We start from the raw sequence: 22,325 nt of genomic DNA on the forward strand, positions 1-22,325 counted from the left end.
GCGACCCCTGTGGGGACAAAGCGGTACAGAAAATGGATGGATGGATTTATATTGCACTATTCTATTGGAGCCTATACTCAAAACAATCACAGTAGATGCATTATTGATATGCTCATACATTCACACTCAATTCATAGTCCAGTGGTGGTAAACCATGTCGACTTAAAAAAAAGTCATATTGTATTTCTAATATTGGTAGAACCAATTTAGAAATTTCTCCAAAAATTGACATTGTAGTTTTAAGGTTGTAAGAATTTTTTTATATACAATTAAGAGTAACAGCTGTCAATGTAATTTGGAATGAAAACGTGAAAGGTTAACTTTGCCAGCAAATTCAACTAGTGTGGATTATTCATCCATTCATTCATACTGAAGACATATTCTCAAAAATCTTTAAAAGCACAGAGTTGCACTCTTTCCTTGCGGTACATATCAAGCAGTGACAAGTCTGTAAGCACACTGAGCTCATGTTGCCTATCATCTGACTGGGAGAAGTCATCTGGTCCTTCTCCACAGCCACCTTTTTGTGGATGACTGGGGTAACCTGGGTGTACCATGAGTTCTGCTGTGACCACCCGTTCTTCAGGACTTGACGCAACACAGGAGGACATACTGAAGGCATGGCTGAGGGCCCGCCGAAGGTTGAAGACAGACATGTTCCGGCCTACTGTGGTCAGTCCCAGGTACACATCGGGCCATCTGTGAATATAGAAAGGGATTGACTGTAATTTTTCATTTTGTTTAGAAGTTTAGCAAAGCTTGAGCAGATTATTCTCATTTAACCAAAGGCTAGCTAGCTTCTGAAGAGAGCAAGGACTACAGTTTGTAAAAAATCTGCCTTTTTGGGGCTGTCTCGAACTGTTTGAGGATGGACCAAAGTCACCTATTTTCTGGATAAATTTGCATCCTGTTCCTCTGATGCCAAAACATTTGGGAAAACAGTCAAATTCAGAGAAAATAAATTGAGACCTCCCCTATTTCCCAGTGCTAATACTTTTGGTGACACTGTTGTTACCAATAAATTTCTTATGGCCTCTCTTTTAAATCAACATTTTGTTAATTCAGCTATTCACCTCCCATTCATACCCCCCCACCGCTGCCATTTTACATTCATCTATGTGTTCTAGCGTGGTGAGGTTCTTCTTTAGACCCATCCTGACCTCAGAGGTTTTTGAGGAACTCTCCAAGCTGGACACTACTAAGTCGGCGGGTTATGACAGGTTGGACCCAAGATTTTTAAAAATTGCTGGTCCCATTATTGCTGCCCTCATCTCATGGCTTTTTAATATGTCCCTAGAGTTGTCTGTCTTTCCTCCAGACTGGAAATCCGCATTGATTACTCCACTCTTTAAAGGAGGTTCTGGCTCTGACCCCAACTGTTATAGACCTATTTCCATCCTGCCCTGCTTGGCTAAGGTCTTAGAAAAGATCTTTTTCTGGCCTCAAATAACATCCTGTCCGAACTGGAGTCTGGGTTTCGGCCTGGCTATGGATGCAGGACAGCTTCTTTGAAGGTCCTAGACGATATCATTACTTCCCTAGATTCCAAGCAGATTTGTGTTGCTGCCTTCATTGACCCGACTAAAGCCTTTGACTCCGTCATCCATTCCATCCTCCTGCAGAGGCTCTCTATTATTGGCCTGTCATCACAGGAATGTGATTGGTTTGCCAGCTACCTAAATAATCGACTCCAGCAAATTAAATTGGAAAATATTCTTTCTGACCCTCTCACCATCTCCAAAGGGGTTCCTCAAGGCTCGATCCTAGGCCCATTGTTGTTCTCCATTTACATTCATGATGTAGTCAAGTATGTCGGCAGTTCAAAGATACACCTTTATGCTCATGATACTATTTTATACTCTGAAGGTCCTTCTCTCCATTCTGCAGCATCCTCATTACAATTTAGCTTCACCTCCGTTGAACAATATTTCCATAATCTCCATCTCCTTCTTAACACTAAGAAAACCAAACGCATAATTTTTAACCGGTCTCGTGCTCCCAACAATACCCCTAAAATATTATATGCAGATGGCACTGAACTTGAGTTTGTAAATTGTTACAAATATCTAGGTTTATGGTTGGACTCGTCCCTCTCCTTCACTACCCACATAAAACACCTACAGTCAAAAGTCAAATCATGTCTTAGCTTCCTGTATCGCAATAAGGCCTCCTTCACCCGTGCAGCTAGACACTCTCTTGTCAAAATGACCATCCTGCCCATTTTTGATTATGACAACACCATCTATAGGATGGCATCCCACTCTATTCTCAAAAAGCTGGACCCCCTTTACCACTCTGCTATCCGCTTCACCACAGGTGCGCACTTCTCCACTCACCACTGTGATTTGTATAAATTAATTGATTGGACATCACTCCATTCCCGACGACTTCACCATTGGTTTCACCTCATTTACATATCCATAATACTCGGGATGTCACCTCCCTTTCTCTCCTCCCTCCTGCACCGTCATCATTGTTCCCGCAATCTAAGGTCCAGTAATCTTATTAAATTCACCATACCCAAAGTACGTACAGTTTTCGGTCGAAACTCCTTCAATTTCTCTGCAGTTTGATTGGAATACTATGCAAAATACCCTTAAATTTCATGTCATCACATCATTTCCAGTTTTCAAACAAAAATTACAAGTTTTAACTGACTATTGGAGCTGTTAGTTTAGATATGTTATATTGTATAGTTTTATTGTTCTTGGCTGTTCTTGATTTTTTATTGTGTATTTAGATAACCTTGTTTTATGTATTTATTTATTTTTTAGCACTCTATCCCCCATCCCCCTCAAAGTGCCATTGTTCTTTGGGTCAGGCCGCAGTTGTAAATAAGAACTTGTTCTTAATTGTTTGCCTGGGTAAATAAAGGTTAAATAAATTTTAAAAAAAGGCTTCACCCTAACCAGGCCTCACTCTTCCTAGAAACATTACTGTTTGAGCCTTCCAGGACATGAGAGCAGGCTGGGTTACAGGTGGCTAGCTCACGTACTACTAGAATGGGTATGGAGTGTGAAAGCTTGCGCTAACTAGCGCTATGCTGGATGCTTACAATGCTTTGTGTACATAAGACCAATAAGCTTAGTACACATACATAGTGCAACACTATATACTGATATGTTTTCTATGGAGATAATGCGACACGAGTTGAGGCCTTCTTCCCTGACCAGTCTTATGACACAGTGTTAGCGCTCAATAAGAGTACTTATAGGCGCCGACAAACAGCTGTCAGATTCCTACTGTCATCATCTGTTGCCGCATAAATAGTCACTTCAAATATAAATTGGGACCTAGACGACAATATATTTCATTTAGAAATCCTCTGATGGGAAAGAACTTAGATCCGCTTACTAGAGTGAAACGGTTTAATAAATATTAGATCACTTTCTGCGAAAGCTGGACTAGTTAATTACCTCAGAGACCATAATCTTATCATGATTGGTTTTTGACCTGGTTAAAGCCTAATGACCTATTGTCGATGTCAAAACAACAAAGAACGAGCGGACAACGATGGAGAAAAGACAGAAAAAACAGAAACATTATGAAAATAATTATATGTAAATCATATTTTGAATTTCTGTAATCACAGTACATATGAAAAATTGAAAAAGTGTTTTTAGTACATTTAATTTAAATTTAATTTATTATCTCTGTATGTCAGCGACGAGAATACTTGTCACTGACATTAATGACGTAGGATCCCGTCGGCGAGTATTCTTGTTGCTGTGCTTACTGTGCGAGAAGGATCAGTGCACTTCTCACCAGGAGTGCAGGGTGGCGGACCTTGAGCAGTACACGAGGATGAATGATGTGATCGTTACGGGGATTTACATCAAACCCCGGTTCTATGCCTGTGCTGTGAGGCCCGATAAAAACGAAGGTGAGGACATGGAACAGGAAGCTAATGCTACCGAGCATCAAGTATTTGCCTTTCTTAACTCCAAAGGCATTTCTGTGGACTACGACAGCTTCGAGGTCTGCCACTTGCCCAAAAGGAATACAAATAGCAAACAAGCTGTAATTATGAGTTTTGCCAACAGAAAACACAAGACCACCATATAGAAACAGGGTAGAATGTTAAAAGAAACTAACGTGTACTATATGAACGAACACCGGACAAAAATCAATGCTGAGATCGCCTGGAAAGCAGGAGCCATGAGAAAACAACAAAAAATTCAAAGCACATGGACAACAAATTGTAAAGTACCGTATTTTCTGCACTATAAGGCACAGTTAAAAGCCTTTAATTTACAAAAAAACCCCACAAAAAATCTGGGGCACCTTATTTATAGATCAATTGGTGAATTTGTTGATCCATACTGGTTGTACACAGCGCTCTACCAAAATGTTTCAGTTTGACTAGTAAATTGCAAGGTCGCATCGCTTTCAGCATTACGGCAACCATGGTCACGGGCGTCACCAAAGTAATAGCGGTAAACACTCATAGTATAATTCTCATGCTGTGCTTACTCCTAGTCCAACACCACTTGTGTGTATAAAGACGCCAAAATGACACGCATGCCAATGGTTTATGGACACCTGGGCTGACATATCAGTCTCAACAGTGGTACAAGCTTTCGCGAAGTCAGAAATAATAACTGACTGAACTGCCAGGGAATAACAGCAACACTGACACGGATAAAGACGAGAGGAAGCCCGGGCATAATGAATGCCGCACTCGCCCAACTGTTCAATTTGCACACGGAAAAGGAAGAATTTGACAGATTCGTTGACGGGGGTATGTAAATATGCACATTAATGTTTAGAAAACATCATGTTATTGTGGAATGTTTGTATTGTATGTCGTATTGTATATTAAGTTTGCCATAAATAGCATTTGAGGGATTTGTGGACAGGGATATGTGAATATGCACATTATAGTTTGGACAACGTTGTCATTGTGCAATTTTTGTATTGTATGTCATATTTTATATAAAGTTTGCCGGATATAAAGTTTGACTGAATACCTCATTGACTAGTTTGACATTCCCTTTAGCACAGCTCCATCTAGTGGATACATGATGCAACCCCAGTCAACCCCAATTAGATGCAGTAGCTTTTATTCTATATGCCTTTTAATCCGGTGCGCCCTATATATGAAAATAGTTATAAAATAAAAATGAGGTGCGCCTTATATTGCACAAAACTACTGTATTCATCAAATTGAAGTGCGGCAACACTGGGATGGATCTCAATGGCGCACATGCGTCCGGCATTGCGAATAGGAGGTGATAGCGGTTGTAGGTCCAAGCGCTGGTTGGACAGGACAGGAACAATAGGCACGGACACAGACGGGAGACAACAGTAGACACCAACTAGAATTTGAAATTTCTGGAGAAATTGCGTGTGAAGGCGAAGAAGCTGAATATTTTCTTTTGGGGAATACTGTGGAATGATTTTGGAATGAGTTGAATTTCTCGAGAAACGTAGAATTTAGAGGTGAAAAACAGAATTTTGGGGAATTTGGTGGAATTTCAAATTTGAAAATGCGGAATTTTTGGCAAGTGGGAATTTGGGGAATAGCGTGGAAGAATATGAAGAGTTGAAAGCTGGAATGGGTTGAAAAACGTGGAATTTAGAGGTGAAAAACGGAATTTTGGGGAATTTGGTGGAATTTCAAAATTGAAAATGCGGAATTTTTGGGAAGTGGGAATTTGGGGAATGTTGAGAATCTTTCCCAATGTGATGTGAATGTGCTGAATGACGTGAATTTCAAACTGGAACGACGTGAATGTGAAATGTTGAATGTGCCATTGAGAATGAATGGGGAAAGATTTGTCGGAAATTTGGGAATTTTGCGGAATCTGAGAATTTTCGGAATAAGAAAAATGGAAGCGCTCATCTCGGGAATATTTGGAATGCGTGAAAAGTGGAATGGAGTGAATGGGTTGAATTGTGTGGAAGAAGAAGAAGGACAGAAATCGCGGAGAATAAAATAGAAGAAGAAGAAGAACTAGAATTTGCAATTTCTGGAGAAATTGCGTGTGAAGGCGAAGAAGCTGAATATTTTTTGGGGGGGAATACTGTGGAATGATTTTGGAATGAGTTGAATTTCTTGAGAAACGTAGAATTTAGAGGTGAAAAACGGAATTTTGGGGAATTTGGTGGAATTTGGTGGAATTTCAAATTTGAAAATGCGGAATTTTTGGGAAGTGGGAATTTGGGGAATAGCGTGGAAGAATATGAAGAGTTGAAAGCTGGAATGGGTTGAATCGGTTAAAAAATGTAGAAGTTAGAGCAAATAATAAATCCCCATTGAGAATGAATGGGAATTTAAAAAAAAAATTGCGCCAAAAAGTTTTGAAATTTGGAACGAAACGAAATATACGGCTTCCTAAGTGTCACTTTCGGAGTTAAATGTTGAAACGGGTTGAATCGGACAAAAATTGAAAAAATTAGCGAAAATGTAGCTATTTGGGGCACTTTTTGTTGCAATAAGGTCACTTCCGGTGTGATTTGGGTCACTTCCGGTTTATTTGGGTCACTTCCGGTTTACCTGGGGTCACTTCCGGTTTGCCTGAGGTCACTTTCGGTCTATTAAGGGTCACTTCCGGTTTGCCTGAGGTCACTTCCGGTCTGTTTGGGGTCACTTCCGGTTTGCCTGAGGTCACTTCCGGTTCATTGGGGGTCACTTCCGGTTCATTGGGGGTCACTTACGGGGTCCCTGGGGTCACTTCCGGTCCAATCAGGGCTCATTGGGGTCACTTTAGGGTCAATCCAAGATGGCTGCCACATAGTGGAAGTGGGGGTCAAGGGGGTGAATATGGGAAGCATAAGGTGAATAAAGTTGGAATGGGTTGAATCCGTTGAAAAACGTGGAATTTAGAGGTGAAAAACGGAATTTTGGGGAATTTGGTGGAATTTGGTGGAATTTCAAATTTGAAAATGCGGAATTTTTGGGAAGTGGGAATTTGGGGAATAGCGTGGAAGAATATGAAGAGTTGAAAGCTGGAATGGGTTGAATCGGTTGAGAAACGTGGAATTTAGAGGTGAAAAACGGAATTTGGTGGAATTTCAAATTTGAAAATGCGGAATTTTTGGGAAGTGGGAATTTGGGGAATGTTGAGAATCTTTCCCAATGTGACGTGAATGTGCTGAATGACGTGAATTTCAAACTGGAACGACGTGAATGTGAAATGTTGAATGTGCCATTGAGAATGAATGGGGAAAAATTTGTCGGAAATTTGGGAATTTTGCGGAATCTGAGAATTTTCGGAATAAGAAAAATGGAAGCGCTCATCTCGGGAATATTTGGAATGCGAGAAAAGTGGAATGGAGTGAATGGGTTGAATTGTGTGGAAGAAGAAGAAGGACAGAAATCGCGGAGAATAAAATAGAAGAAGAAGAAGAACTAGAATTTGCAATTTCTGGAGAAATTGCGTGTGAAGGCGAAGAAGCTGAATATTTTTGGGGGGGAATACTGTGGAATGATTTAGGAATGAGTTGAATTTCTCGAGAAACGTAGAATTTAGAGGTGAAAAACGGAATTTTGGGGAATTTTGTGGAATTTCAAAATTGAAAATGCGGAATTTTTGGGAAGTGGAAATTTGGGGAATAGCGTGGAAGAATATGAAGAGTTGAAAGCTGGAATGGGTTGAATCAGTTGAATAATGTGGAAACTAGAGGTGAAAAACGGAATTTTGTGGAATTTTGTGGAATTTCAAAATTGAAAATGCGGAATTTTTGGGAAGTGGGAATTTGGGGAATAGCGTGGAAGAATATGAAGAGTTGAAAGCTGGAATGGGTTGAATCAGTTGAATAATGTGGAAACTAGAGGTGAAAAACGGAATTTTGGGGAATTTTGTGGAATTTCAAAATTGAAAATGCGGAATTTTTGGGAAGTGGGAATTTGGGGAATAGCGTGGAAGAATATGAAGAGTTGAAAGCTGGAATGGGTTGAATCGGTTGAATCATGTGGAAACTAGAGGTGAAAAACTGAATTTTGGGGAATTTTGTGGAATTTCAAAATTGAAAATGCGGAATTTTTGGGAAGTGGGAATTTGGGGAATAGCGTGGAAGAATATGAAGAGTTGAAAGCTGGAATGGGTTGAAACGGTTGAAAAATGTGGAAACTAGAGGTGAAAAATGGAATTTGGGGGAATTTGGTGGAATTTCAAAATTGAAAATGCGGAATTTTTGGGAAGTGGGAATTTGGGGAATGTTGAGAATCTTTCCCAATGTGATGTGAATGTGCTGAATGACGTGAATTTCAAACTGGAACGACGTGAATGGGAAAAGTTGAATGTGCCATTGAGAATGAATGGGGAAAAATTTGTCGGAAATTTGGGAATTTTGCGGAATCTGAGAATTTTCGGAATAAGAAAGATGGAAGCGCTCATCTCGGGAATATTTGGAATGCGTGAAAAGTGGAATGGAGTGAATGGGTTGAATTGTGTAGAAGAAGAAGGACAGAAATCGCGGAGAATAAAATATAATAATAATAATAAAGTAAAAGGAGTAGAATAACATAAGTGTGAAGGCCTTCGCCTTCACACAACTAGAATTGGCAATTTCTGGAGAAATTGCGTGTGAAGGCGAAGGCACTTCACACTATTGTGGGACTCGAAATAATGATTAAATGAAATAAAAATGGTAAATTAATAATGATGATTAAATAAAATAAAAATGGTAAATTAATGATGATGATGAAAATAATTATTAAAGTGATGTGTTAAAATTGAATGAATGAATAAAAAGTAATGGCCAACTGGGATTTGAACTCGCTCCCGAACGTGGCTCGTGTTTAAAGCGCCGTTCTCTTCTTACTGAGCTAAACAGCGACTTAGTGTTGCCTTGGTGGAATGATGCTATTAAACGAGAAATAAAAATGGTAAATGCCGTTTGGTAAAATGATGTTTTTAAATTAAAATTAAATGAATAAATAAATGAATGAATGAAAAATAAATAAATAAAAAATAAAAGAGTTAAATAAATGAGTTAAGGAAAGAAATCATGATAAAAGTTGTCAGATGTCAAAATTCGAACACGCTCGAGATCATGGCTCGTGTTGAATGCGCCATTAAGAATGAATGGGGGATTTTAAGGCACAAATTTGCTAATTATGCAAAAACGGTAAATGTTAAGAACAAATAAAATACTAGCAGTCATGCCGTGAATTTTTGGAACGTGTGAAAGTTGGAATGGGGTGAATCGGTTAAAGCATGTGGGAGTAGTTAGGTGTCAAAAAAGTGGGAGGAATAAAGTAGGATAATAATAAGTAGAAGAAAAATAAAGTAGAATAACAATTAACAACTTCGCCTTAACACTAATAATAATAATAAAGTGAATGGAGTAGAATAACATATGTGTGAAGGCCTTCGCCTTCACACAATAATAAAGTGAATGGAGTAGAATAACATATGTGTGAAGGCCTTCGCCTTCACACAATAATAAAGTGAATGGAGTAGAATAACATATGTGTGAAGGCCTTCGCCTTCACACAATAAAGTGAAAGGAGTAGAATAACATAAGTGTGAAGGCCTTTGCCTTCACACTAACTAGAATTTGCAATTTCTGGAGAAATTGCATGTGAAGGCGAAGAAGCTGAATATTTTTTGGGGGGAATACTGTGGAATGATTTTGGAATGAGTTGAATTTCTCGAGAAACGTAGAATTTAGAGGTGAAAAACGGAATTTTGGGGAATTTGGTGGAATTTGGTGGAATGTGGTGGAATTTCAAATTTGAAAATGCGGAATTTTTGGGAAGTGGGAATTTGGGGAATAGCGTGGAAGAATATGAAGAGTTGAAAGCTGGAATGGGTTGATTCGGTTGAATAATGTGGAAACTAGAGGTGAAAAAGGGAATTTGGGGGAATTTGGTGGAATTTCAAAATTGAAAATGCGGAATTTTTGGGAAGTGGGAATTTGGGGAATAGCGTGGAAGAATATGAAGAGTTGAAAGCTGGAATGGGTTGAATCGGGTGAAAAATGTGGAATTTAGAGGTGAAAAACGGAATTTTGGGGAATTTGGTGGAATTTCAAATTTGAAAATGCGGAATTTTTGGGAAGTGGGAATTTGGGGAATAGCGTTGAAGAATATGAAGAGTTGAAAGCTCCATTCGCCTTCACACAATAATAAAGTAAAAGGAGTAGAATAACATATGTGTGAAGGCCTTCGCCTTCACACAACAAGGAGGAACACACGGGCAGGGTTTAAATACATGAGACAACAAGAGGGAGCAGGTGACAGACATTCATTACGGTAATGAAGGGGTGTGAGTCCCAGCCGCAATTGGCGGCGTATGGGGAGCCCGCGTCGCAATTGGCGGCATTCGGGGAGTTTGCATTGCAATCAGCGGCATTCGGGGAGTCCGCGCTGCAATCGACGGCATTGTGGGAGTCCGCGCCGCAATCAGCGGAATTCTGGGAGTTTGCGCCGTAATTGGGGAGTCCCCGCCGCAATCTGCGGCATACAGGGAGTCGGCACCGCAATCAACGGTATTCAGGGAGTCCTAGCCGCAATCAGCGGCATTCGGGGAGTCCGTGCCGCAATCGGCAGCATTCGGGGAGTCCGCGCCGCAATCGGCGGCATTCGGGGAGTCCACGCCGCAATCAGCAGCATCCAGGGAGTCCCAGCCGCAATCGGCAGCATACGGGGAGTGACTATAATATATACCGTAATTTCCGGACTATAAACCGCAGCGGACTACAAGCCGCACCAGGTAAAATTTGAGGATTTTTTTTTTCTTTCTTTTTTTTACATAAGCCGCACTGGACTATAAGCCACACCTGCACACGAGTTTAAAAAAAAAAAAAATAAAGACAGTACACAGAAAGCCTTTTTAAAGTTTTAATAACATACTTTAACATGTCTTTCTAAACATTGCCTGTGACGCAGCAGTAGTACCGCAGCAACACGTAAGTGTGCACACGAGTTATTAACAAAGAAAGACTGGACACAGAAAGCTTTTTTTTAATTTTTAATAATATACCTTAACATTTCTTTCCAAACACTGCCTGTGACGCGGTAGTAATACCGCAGCAACACGAAAGTAACACAGCACTAATAGGGTTTGATTAAATAAAACATACCCGTAAAAGTCACTGAGACGCGGCGGTAACACAGCAGCAACACGGTAGCACAGCACTAACAGGGCTGATTAAAAAACATACTAGTAAAAGTAAAATAAAGAGCTTCATCGTCTTCATCTTCCTCCTGTGCACTGAAACCATCGAAGTCTCCCTCCTCAATGTTCGATTAGTATAGCATTAGGTATGCTTCGCCACACACTTTCTCAGTCTCTTTTGTTGTCGCTTTTATGCATTTCTTCTAGCATTTTCCATGATAAGGGTCTGTTCATGCTCATCTTATTCATGCACGAAGCGCAAAATTACATTAAACTAGCGAGCGACACGTATAGCTCCAGAGTAGACGGGACCACAAAATAAAGGAAAGGGTGACGCAACACATTGTCATCAACATCAACTGCCTTTAGCTTAAAAGCGGCATCATATGCATTTCTTTTGTCCCCCATAATGCCGGTTTGTGTATAAAAGCTTCCTTTCAGTAATGTCCGTCTTGATCTCGTTCTGTCTCTTCTTCTTTCTTGTGTGAATTATACGGCACTATTCGCCTGGAGGATGGACATGCGTCTTCTTCGGCGCATTATCTCTTCTTCGTCTGTCTCGCTCTTGCTTCCTGCTAGAGCGCCCCCTGAAGGCCGTAAAAATCCATAAATACGCCGCGCCGCCATTTAAGCCTCAGGATTCAAAGTAACCTTCTGAATAAAATGCATTAAAAGTTCACATTCATTACAACTTGTTTTTGGTGAGCAAAATGTCAGAAGAATTTAATTTAAATGCTGATTGATTGGGTTTTAATACAATGCAGATGGTCCAAACAGCGCCACTGCTTTGTGTAATCTCTGAGTCACATGGCAGAGTAAGAGAAAGGGTTTAGAGCCCTTTGACGCAGATCACCTAGCGTGCATTCCTACTAAAGCTCATAATAGTCACAGGCAACACAGCCAGAATAAGCAGCAGCCATAGTAGTGTTTCAAAATAGTATTTTTGTTGTTTTTTTCTTCAAGATACCGCATAACAGTGGTCCACAGCCTTTTTACGAGTGTGTAAAAGTGATCAAGTCATCACAAAAATCACAAAAAAAATCTTATATGAGCCGCACCTGACTATAAGCCGGAGGGTTTAAAATTTTGGAAAAAAGTCGCGGCTTATAGTCCGGAAATTACGGTACATAAATCTGTGGAATAATTGGAGCCGCAACTGACGACAAGGCTGACATCAACGGCGCATGGAGTTCCGGAGTCAACAGCTGTTTTTTTTTTTTTTTTACGTGACACCAAGGACGAAGATTTCGATGGATTTATTGATTTGGAGTGACACGGATGGTTCGATAAAATTGTTGTTTGATATATAGTTGATATATAGTTATATGGGCCTGTGGAATAAGTTGAATTGCCACTGATGTCAGCGGCGCACCACACACACTTCCAAAGTCAAAGTCAAAGTGCACTTTATTGTCAATTTCTTCACATGCCAGGCACACAAAGAGATCGAAATTACGTTTCCCACCGTCCCACGGTGACTAGACAGTACACAACACGCACATCAAACAGCACAAAGAGTAAAAACGAACAGACAAGAAGGGGTTAGAAGCGCCGGTGTTTACACAAAAGACGAAAATTCCAATGGATTTAATGATTTGGAGCAACATGGATGGTTCGATAAAATTGTTGTTTATATTATTGTTATTTGATATATAGTTTATATCTAGTTATATGGGCCTGACGTCATGATGGGGCCGCGGATCGCCGCCTCGGTGAGTCACTCTCCGTTTCTTTGTCTTATTTTGTGTGTTTTCTGTCCTGTGCTGTCCATCCCAGATCACTTTTACCAGAGAAGCGCTGTTAAACATCGGACAGTCTTCTTCTGGTATTTTCTCTCCTGTTCTCTCTGATTCAGACTGGTTGTCTGAGATTTTAGCCGGAGCGGCGGTGCTACACAAGCTAGCACGACAACGATGCAGAAAACGAGCTGGAGCCCTCGTAAAGCTGAGACAGAGAGGGTTCTGTTCTGCCCTACCATTAATTCATCTGGCGAACAAGATGGACCGACTGCTGCTCCTCACTTCAGGGAACATGGACTTCGGCGGATCCGCCGCGCTGTGCTTTGGGAGACGTGGCTCAGCGGACGCACCCCCCACCACGCTGTGGAGTTAGCTGGGTTTCGGCTAATGCGTGCAGATCGCAGCGCGGACCTCTCCGGAAAATCAAAGGGAGGTAGTGTTCTGTTTCTACATCAATGAACGTTGGTGTACTGATGTCACGGTGTTGAAAGAGTCTTGCAGCCCTCTCCTAGAAACACTCTTCATAAACTGCCGGCCGTTCTATTCACCTTGGGAATTCTCCTTGATCGTCATGGCGGCTGTTTACATTCCACCACACGCACGTGCGAGTGAAGCCACGCAGATGCTGGCTGACCAGGTGACAGACATGGAGAAAGTTCTTCCAAATTCACTAATCATTGTTCTGGGTGATCTTAACATGGCAAACCTAGCACACGAACTCCCCAGATACAGACAGCACATAACGTGTCCCATCAGAGGGGCACAGACAGTGGACCACTGCTACACCGTAATTAAGGATGCATACCACTCTGTGGCCCGTGCACTCGGACCACTGTCGAGTTCATCTGATTCCGGCTTACAGGCAGAAATTAAAAACTTCTAAGCCTGTGGTGAGGACTGTGAGGAAATGGACAGTGGAGTCAAGGCAGGACCTCCAAGCCTGCTTTGACTGCACCGATTGGGGAGATTTTGAAGCTGCAACTTCAAACCTGCATCTCACTGTCACATCATACATCCGTTTTTGTGAGGATCTGTGTGTGCAGACTAAGACCTTCTGCACGTACAACAGCGACAAACCTTGGTTTACACCGAACCTCAGGAGGCTGCACAAATCAATCAAGGAGGAGGCCTACAGGAGCGGCGACCGGGACCTGTTTAAGCAGACCAGAAACACACTGAACCGAGAGGTTACGGGGAGAGCCTGGAGATGCCTCTCTGCCAATCCTGATCCCTCGACAGTGTGGAAAGGTCTGCAGAGCATCAGGGGCTTCAAGAAACGAACCCCCCGTCCTGTGGAGAGCCCAAGGCTTGCTAACCAGCTAAACAGGTTCTACTGCAGGTTTGATTGGCCCTCCCAAACAACAGGACCTCCTGCAGCCCAATCTACACACTCACCTCCCCCCACAACCGCTCTGTTCACACCTCCATCACCACTGTCATCTACTCTCTCTCCTGCAGAGGCCGTGCCCGCACTCCAGATCCGCGAGGAGGATGTGCACCAGATGTTCCGGAGGCAAAAGATCAGGAAGGCACCGGGCCCAGATGGTGTGTCACCTTCCTGCTTGAAAGTATGTGCTGAGCAGCTGGCACTCACCTTTGCACGGATCTTCAACCGTTCCCTGGAGCTGTATGAAGTGCCCTCGTGCTTCAAGAGCTCCACCATCGTTCCAGTAGCCAAGAAGCCTGCCATCACAGGTTTGAATGAGTATAGACCTGTCGCTCTGACATCTGTGGTCATGAAATCTTTCGAGAGGATAGTGCTGAACCACCTGAAGGATGTCACGGGCCCCCTGCTTGACCCCCTCCAGTTTGCCTACTGGACAAACAGGTCAGTGGATGATGCGGTCAACATGGGACTGCACTACATTCTGCACCACCTGGACACCCCAGGAACGTAAGCCAGGATCCTGTTTGTGGACTTCAGCTTGGCGTTGAACACCATCACTCCTGACATCCTCCAACAGAAGCTCATCCAACTCGCGGTGCCTGCCTCCACCTGTCAGTGGATCACCAGCTTCCTGACCAACAGGAGACAGCATGTGAGGCTGGGCACCATTACATCAGACACCCGTACCACCAACACTGGCGACCCCCACTGCTCTTCTCTCTCTACACCAACGATTTCTCCTCAGGTGACTCTCCGGTGAAGCTCCTGAAGTATGCAGACGACACCACTCTCATCGGACTGATCTGGGACTGCGTACAGACAGGTGTAGCAGCTGGTGCACTGGTGCAGCCCAAAACACCTGGAGCTGAACCCGCTCAAGACCGTGGAGATGACAGTGGACTTCAGGCGAGACCCTTCACCACTTTCACCCCTCACTAACCGCAGTAATGCTATTCTCTCCACAGAGACCTTCAAGTTCCTGGGAACCACAATCTCTCCGGACCTGAAATGGACCGGCCACATAGACTCTGTCCGGAAGGCTGTACTTCCTGAGACAGCTCAAGAAGTTCAACCTGCCGCGAGAGCTGCTGAAGACCTTCTACACTGCCATCATCCAGTCGGTTTTCTGCACCTCCATCACTGTCTGGTTTGGATCGGCCTCCAAACAAGACAAGCACAGACTGCAACGGACAATCAGGACTGTTGAAAAGATAATTGGAATAAATCTCCCATCCATCCAAGACACCCTGTCCAGGATCAAGAAACGTGCAAATAACATCTCTACAGACCCTTCTCACCCAGGTTGCAGTCCGTTTCAACTACTCCCCTCCGGACGGCGTTATAGAGCTCTGTAGGTCAAAACCAGCAGACACAGAGACAGCTCCTTCCCCCAGGCTGTTGCTCTAATGAACTCACACCACTCTTAGAGTCTCAGAAGTCATTGCTGTGCAATTACACCTTTATCTCCACACCTTTTGTGAATTGTCTACACTGTTGTACTATGTGTCCTCTCTGCATCCATTGCAGCCTGGTCATCCTGGAAGAGGGACCCTCCCATCTGTGGTCTCTTCTCAAGGTTTCTCATTTCCCTTGCCCTCCTGGGGGTTTAAGATCAGGGGATGTTTGAGAATATTTGTCTTTTTTCACATGTCCCGAGTGTTGTTAGACACCTAAATGTTGAACAGAGGCTGTGATGTACCGAAGTCAAATTCCTTGTTTGGCACGCTCAAACATGGTGAATAAAAGAACTCTTGAATCTCTGTGGAATAATTTGAACTGCAACTGACGACGAGTCCGACATCAGTGGCGTGCCGTACACGCGGCGTTGTTTTCACAAAGGACGAAGAATTTGATGGATTTAATGACTTGGAGTGACACAGATGGTTTGAGAAACGTGTTCTTTATGTTATAGTTATTTGAATCACTGATAATGTTACGCCAGGCCCGTTCTCAGCTCCTCGTTTGTGTATATGTCACGTTAGCATACCGTATCGTTTAGCCTGTTGTTGCTGGTTCATGTCTGCTCTTGGTGTTGGATTTTGTCAAATAAATTTCCCCCAAAATGCGACTTAAACTCTGGTGCGACTTATATCTGTTTTTTTCCCCTTTATGGTGCATTTTATGGTTGATGTGACTTGTACACCGAAGTAACTTTTAGTCCGAAAAATACGGTATTTGAAATTTTGATTGTATTAGACTTCTTGAAAACGAAACTTTCTCAGATATCTAGCTGCTTTGTAATTTGTATTTTTCTACACAAAAGGTATTTATTACTCTATTCATTATCACAAATTAACAATGAATGAGGCGGGACAGAGAAGCACTGGTGAGCACATCTGTTTCATAGAGCAGAGGTTTCGGGTTCGATTCCGGCTCTGGCCTCCCTGCGTTGAGTTTGCATCTTCTCCATGTGCCTTTGTGTGTTTCCTCTGGGTACTCCAGTTTCCTTCCACATTCCAAAAACATGCATGGTGTCAGGCGGGTCGGTGCAGCATCGGCAGTAATGGGGACTCCGTACCAGTCTGTCGTGATGACGAGAGAGCTGAGCCAAAAGGCGAAGCTCTCAATTTACCGGTCGATCTATGCTTCTACCCTCACCTATGGTCACGAGCTATGGGTCGAACGAACGAGATCCAGGACACAAGCAGCCGAAATGAGTTTCCTCCGCAGAGTGTACCCTTAAAGATAGGGTGAGAAGCTTGGTCATCCGGGAGAGACTCGGAGTAGAGCCGTTGCTCCTACACGTTGAGAGGAGCCAGATGAGGTGGTTCGGGCACCTCATCAGGATGCCTCCTGGACGCCTGCCTGGTGAGGTGTTCCGGGCATGTCCCACCAGCAGGAGACCCCATGGACGACCCAGGACGCGCTGGAGAGACTATGTCTCTCAGCTGGCCTGGGAACGCCTAAGGATCTCCCAGGATGAGCTGGATGAAGTGGCTGGGGAGAGGGAAGTCTGGGAGTCCCTCCAAAAGCTGCTGCCCCGGCAACTCGACCCTGGATAAGCGGAAGATGGATGGATGGATGCATGGTAGGCTAATTGATCACTTCAAATTGCCCGTAGGTATGAGAGTGAGTGCAGATGGTTGTTGTCTCTGTGTGCCCTGCGATTGGCTGGTAACCAGTCCAGGATGTCCCCTACCAACTGCCCGAAGTCAGCTGGGATAGGCTCCAGTAAGCCCGTGACCCTCGTGCTATATAAGGAGTTAAGAAAATGGATGGATAATGAACAGTACGTGCATTTGTTTAATAGTTCTATGTATTGTAATTTCTATTTCTTGAAAAAAATAATAATGATAAAATCCAAAAGTTTCTTTATAATAAAAACCCCCCCCATGATATTCTGTTTTTGTAATATCACCTACCCCTATGAAAACTGCACGCATGCAAAAACAAATGTACTTGTATCGATACTCAGGTACCTGGTATCAATAGTGTACCGGTCCAAACGTGAAATGGTACCATCCCTGTTAGAGAATAGTAATAACAGCAGTCTAGAAAATGGATGGATTTATTTATTTTTTAGGAAAGCTATGTGGTGGGGTTTATGTAAGATGAAAGTTTATGGTGAATGAAGAACATAGACATGAATGAATTTAGGTTGGTCGAGGAGAGTCATGCACCACCTAAATGAAACCCTCACACACACACCTTATTCCATAACGCCTGAAAACAGGGATGGAGTCAAGAGCGTCTTTCTCCACCTGTGCGTAGAAACCTTTAAGATGTGCTGGCAGCCATTGGCAGCTGTGTAAACCTGGTTCCACTGGAACACGAGTATATGGAATTCTGTGATCTGACAGGACCTGTGCAAACACCTCGCGTACCTCTGCAACACAAGTTCATAAATGAATATCAATAGACAATATCGTTTCACAGGCAAGCATCGACAATTAACTAAAGAGGCATGAAAGTACTTCTGGTTGTGCTGATCTAAAGGTTCTGCACAGTATTCAGGGGGTTCCCTCAATTAAGACCTCGAAGTGGTCACCTAATTTTGGGTTGCTTTTGTTTCTAAAACCTCTGTCATTATGACAACTGTTATATGAATGGCATTGCACCTGCTGGGTGACAAGTTTCATTGTATATCAACAGAGGGCACTGAAAAAGTTGGAAAATTGTTCCTAAAACCACCAGAGAAAATAGCCACGAATGACGACTGTTCTACCTAAATATATAACGGGTATGTGAAAAGATAAATATTAATTTTCAAATCAGGGTTCCGAAATAAACTTTTCTGAACACCAGAAGAGCCATGAATGATGATTTTCCTTCCTTTTCTTTCCGTAATATGTAAAACAGTATAAATGTCAAAATATCAATATTTGTTAATGACTGATTTTCAAAACATTGTATTCAGGACTCACGGAAGTCATGCTTTTGCAACATGATGGCGTAAACACTCTTCTGAGCAAATATGTAGTAGATCCAGTTATACCACATATGGAATAACAATAAATAAAATAAATAAATGCTAGCATTAGCTTACTGGTTAACTTGACTGCAGTGCTTGTTTAAATGACATGTTGATAAATATTGTGAGGGGATTTATTTTGTGATGTGTTATGTATGCATGGACAAGTCTTCTGCCGTTGACATCTTTTAATCAATCACAAGGTTTGCGGCGCAAGTAAACGCTACCTTGGCTAAAAAACTACAAATACGACTGACCGGAAAGGGGGGCGTATATTTCGCGGCCTGGAGGGAGTGGGGTGTGAAGTATGTCATTTAGATTTAAAAAGACCGCACCAAAATGGCTTGCTCTGAGCCACACCTTAGAGCAGGGATGTCCAAAGTCCGGCCCACGGGCCAATTGCGGCCCGTGGTCAAATTTCATCAGGCCCGCAGCCTCTGTGATAAAATCTTTAGTATGTGGCCCGCCGCCATTGTTGACCAGCGCTTTAATACACACGTACCAAAGCTATTTTATATTTATGCCGCAGAAATGTAATCTCGCGCGACCCGGCGTGATTTCACAGCGAGAACATGACTCCAGCTGTCCTGCTATGCGGAGCATGCGCAAGTCAAATGCGGAAATAAACCCGTTGTAAAAAGGGTACGCGCGAACCGGCTGCGTGAACCCTGTGTGAAATGTTCATGAGGCGAAAATAATTTTAAACTCATACATACAGTTCATACAGTTTGTTCAATGTTATCGTATTTTATGTATTACTTATAACTCCTGTTTAAAATGTTCATGAGGTGAAAATAATGTAAATTTAAGGTATTTCATACAGTTTGTTCAATGTTATCGGACTCTTCAGATATGAATGAAAGGCAGAATTTGTGTTTTTAGAGTTGTTCACATCTGCCTGAGTGGCTTATATTTGGTTATTTTGTCATTTAAAAAATAAAGACAATTGGGAGAATGAAATTTGTTTTATAACAGTGTTTATTTGGATGAAATTGTAGTTAAAAAAATGTCCGAAAAAACTACTGGCCCCCGGGCCCCTTCACTTTATCAAATCTGGCCCTCCTTGCAAAAAGTTTGGACACCCCTGCCTTAGAGGGATCTGTGCTATCTAAACGGGGAATTCAGACAAAAGCATCGCTGTTCCACTTTATATAGACCACAAGTGAATGAGTAAAACGGAAGAATTTATAGACGTGATATGTAAGCTTTAAGTCAGAAGAATGTCTCTGCCTCTTATGCGCTATTTTGTAATCGCACTGTATAATTTCCTTTATAACTTCCCATAACTAGACCACGTCTGCAATATGGGGTTAACCTAACTCTGTTGGCTCTAGTACAAGGCACTGTTGACATCTGCTGGCGATTATGCCTCAAAAATCATTCCCAAGCTTGATATTTTGTGAGCAACTGCATAAAACATCTACTATCCAATGCATTTAAAAATGCAGTATTCGAGTTAACCTGTAGATGGCGCTGAGTCAATATATGGTAGCATTTAACACGAGGGTGGGTGCAAATGAGTGGGTACAAAAGTGTCTATTGGTGTTCACAGCTCTAGTTTTTGCATTGGTATACACATGATCTTTTACAATCAATAAATTGGGCAATTTTATTTTAATTTAAGCAACAAAAAATCTGAAGAACCGTTTGGAAGAAAAAAAGAGGCAACATTACCATCTTACTTACATAGCACTTGTATGTACTGAGATCAATGTATCTCAGCTTCATGTTAAATCATTATGTTATTTGTTATATTTATTTTGTTGTAGAGCAGATGCTAGAATAACCGTCCAGTCTACATTTGTGTGTCTGTGCAACAGGACCCCATGAACGGAGCGAGACAGCAACAGCTATACAATAGTATTAATCCTCTCTTAAAATTTAAGTGACAGAGGCAACTTATAATTTCATCCATTTTCAACAGTGCTTATCCAGCTCAGGGTCAGAGGGTTGCTGGAACGTACCTACTCCAGCTGACTTCAGTCGGAAGGCAGACCACCCTGAACTGGTTGCAGCTAGAGACAGATGAGAACAAAGTCAATACTTGACTTACCTTGCAAGATATGGACATGTTGATGTCCATCAATATGATAAGGCAGGTGACCTGTCAGTTCTCTGAAAAGCCTGATCTGGTCCTTCAGCTCGAGCTCCACCTTACCACAAAAATAGAAAACTAAAGTGGGAAACGTATAAACACTGGGTAATCACTTAGATCAGGGGTTTTCAACTGGTTTTGACTACCCTTATAACTAAGAAGCAACTTGCAACAATATTATTATTTTTTGCACCGAAGGTGGATAGACCTATGCAGACTTTTTATTTGCATCTGTGTGTCTACTTTGGGAATCTTGGTGACATTTGACATAATTTGGATGGGTATACGATTAAAAAAAATGCTGGAAAATAAATCAAGTCTAAATAATGAATCTATTTTATTTTTAAAACTGTTACAATTATTTTCCATTTCTAGCGGCACAGTGACGCACTGGTTAGCACCTCTGCCGCAGAGTTCAAAGGGTGTGGTTTTGATTTCACCTCCGGCCCTCCTTTTGTGGAGTTTGCATGTTTTTCCCAAGCATGCATGGGTTTTCTACGTGTACTCCGGTTTCCTCCCACATCCAAAAAACATGCTTGGTAGGCCAATTGAGCACTCCAATTTGCCCATACGAGTGAGTGTGGACGGTTGTTCGTCTCTGTGTGCCTTGCGATTGGCAGAAAATCGTTTCAGGGTGTCCCCCGCCTACTGCCGGATGACTGCTGGGACAAGCGGTACAGAAAATTGATGGATTTTCCATTTCCAATTTCACGGACCACCTTCAATACCTCCACGGACTACTAGTCCTCAACCTACAGGGACCACCGGTTGACTATCTCTTACATGGATGGTAGAGGAGCAAGAAGTGATTGCCTGTTGAAGAACCAGGACCAAGTTTTTATGCATTCTTCATTTTTTTTTTTAAAGATGATACGTTTATATGCAGTCAATATTTGAGTTAATGTTAGAATTTGTGTTTCTGAAACAATTGGAATTAATGAAACATGCCTTAATGAACAGAGGTGCTTGCTCATTTAAATGGCCCGACTGAAACGGTGATGCATATTGATATCATGGTGCAAATAGACGTCGTATCTGCTTGTTAATTTCTACCATAACTAAAACTATGAGAAGAGATTTGTGTCAAAATTATTCACACAAATACGTCCGCAATTTTTATGTGTTTAACAAATATAATTGTGAGTATCACATGTTTTTCCAATCTACAAATTACATTTGTGATTATCACGTTTTTTTTTCTTGTGTGGATTTATTAGTAAATATTCAATCCTGTGTGTGAATTGCTAAGTATATTTGGAGCATCATGACATTTTCAAAACCCATACAACACACAAAACACACACACACTATGCCGCTTTGTGGGCAAAATGAGGGTTCCACCGATCCCCCACTCAGACCTTTGTGTGTGACAGATGACTGACCGACCAACTAAATAAACAAAAAAACATGTAAAAAATATCTTACCATGTATTTGATTGTTGAATAACATGTTACTTATTCTGCGTGTCTCTCTCGGTCGTCCTCAGACGATCTTACATAGTAAGCTATAGTAAAAGCTATACATTGAGCATTAATAATGACTGTGGGGTGCAGCTCCTCACAGCATCCCCAATCCAACCCTTAATGCTGAGTGTCAAGCAGGGAGGCATCGGGTTCCATTATT

General features: G+C 42.1%; 1 protein-coding gene across 3 annotated transcripts in view; it reads right to left on the reverse strand.

Moving 5' to 3' along the window:
• Positions 1 to 237: 237 nt before the first annotated feature.
• The window catches only part of ydjc (YdjC chitooligosaccharide deacetylase homolog), a 62,295-nt gene continuing 40,207 nt past the window's right edge, over positions 238 to 22,325 (reverse strand). The window contains exons 4-7 of one of the 3 annotated variants that reach the window (XM_085908999.1): positions 20,711 to 20,759; positions 20,571 to 20,621; positions 17,844 to 17,898; positions 238 to 699 (exon numbers count right to left, since the gene is read on the reverse strand). In XM_085908999.1, coding sequence (XP_085765125.1) covers positions 384 to 699; positions 17,844 to 17,898; positions 20,571 to 20,621; positions 20,711 to 20,759 — 471 coding nt within the window. In that variant the 3' untranslated portion in view covers positions 238 to 383. Of the gene's footprint in view, positions 700 to 17,843; positions 18,022 to 20,570; positions 20,622 to 20,659; positions 20,760 to 22,325 lie in introns of all 3 variants that reach the window. The other 2 variants (XM_085908996.1, XM_085908997.1) reach the window with 2 other exon arrangements.

This window comes from Syngnathus leptorhynchus, chromosome 4 (genome assembly GCF_054491065.1).
Source record: "Syngnathus leptorhynchus isolate UIUO chromosome 4, UIUO_Slep, whole genome shotgun sequence".
Taxonomy (NCBI): Eukaryota; Metazoa; Chordata; class Actinopteri; order Syngnathiformes; family Syngnathidae; genus Syngnathus; species Syngnathus leptorhynchus.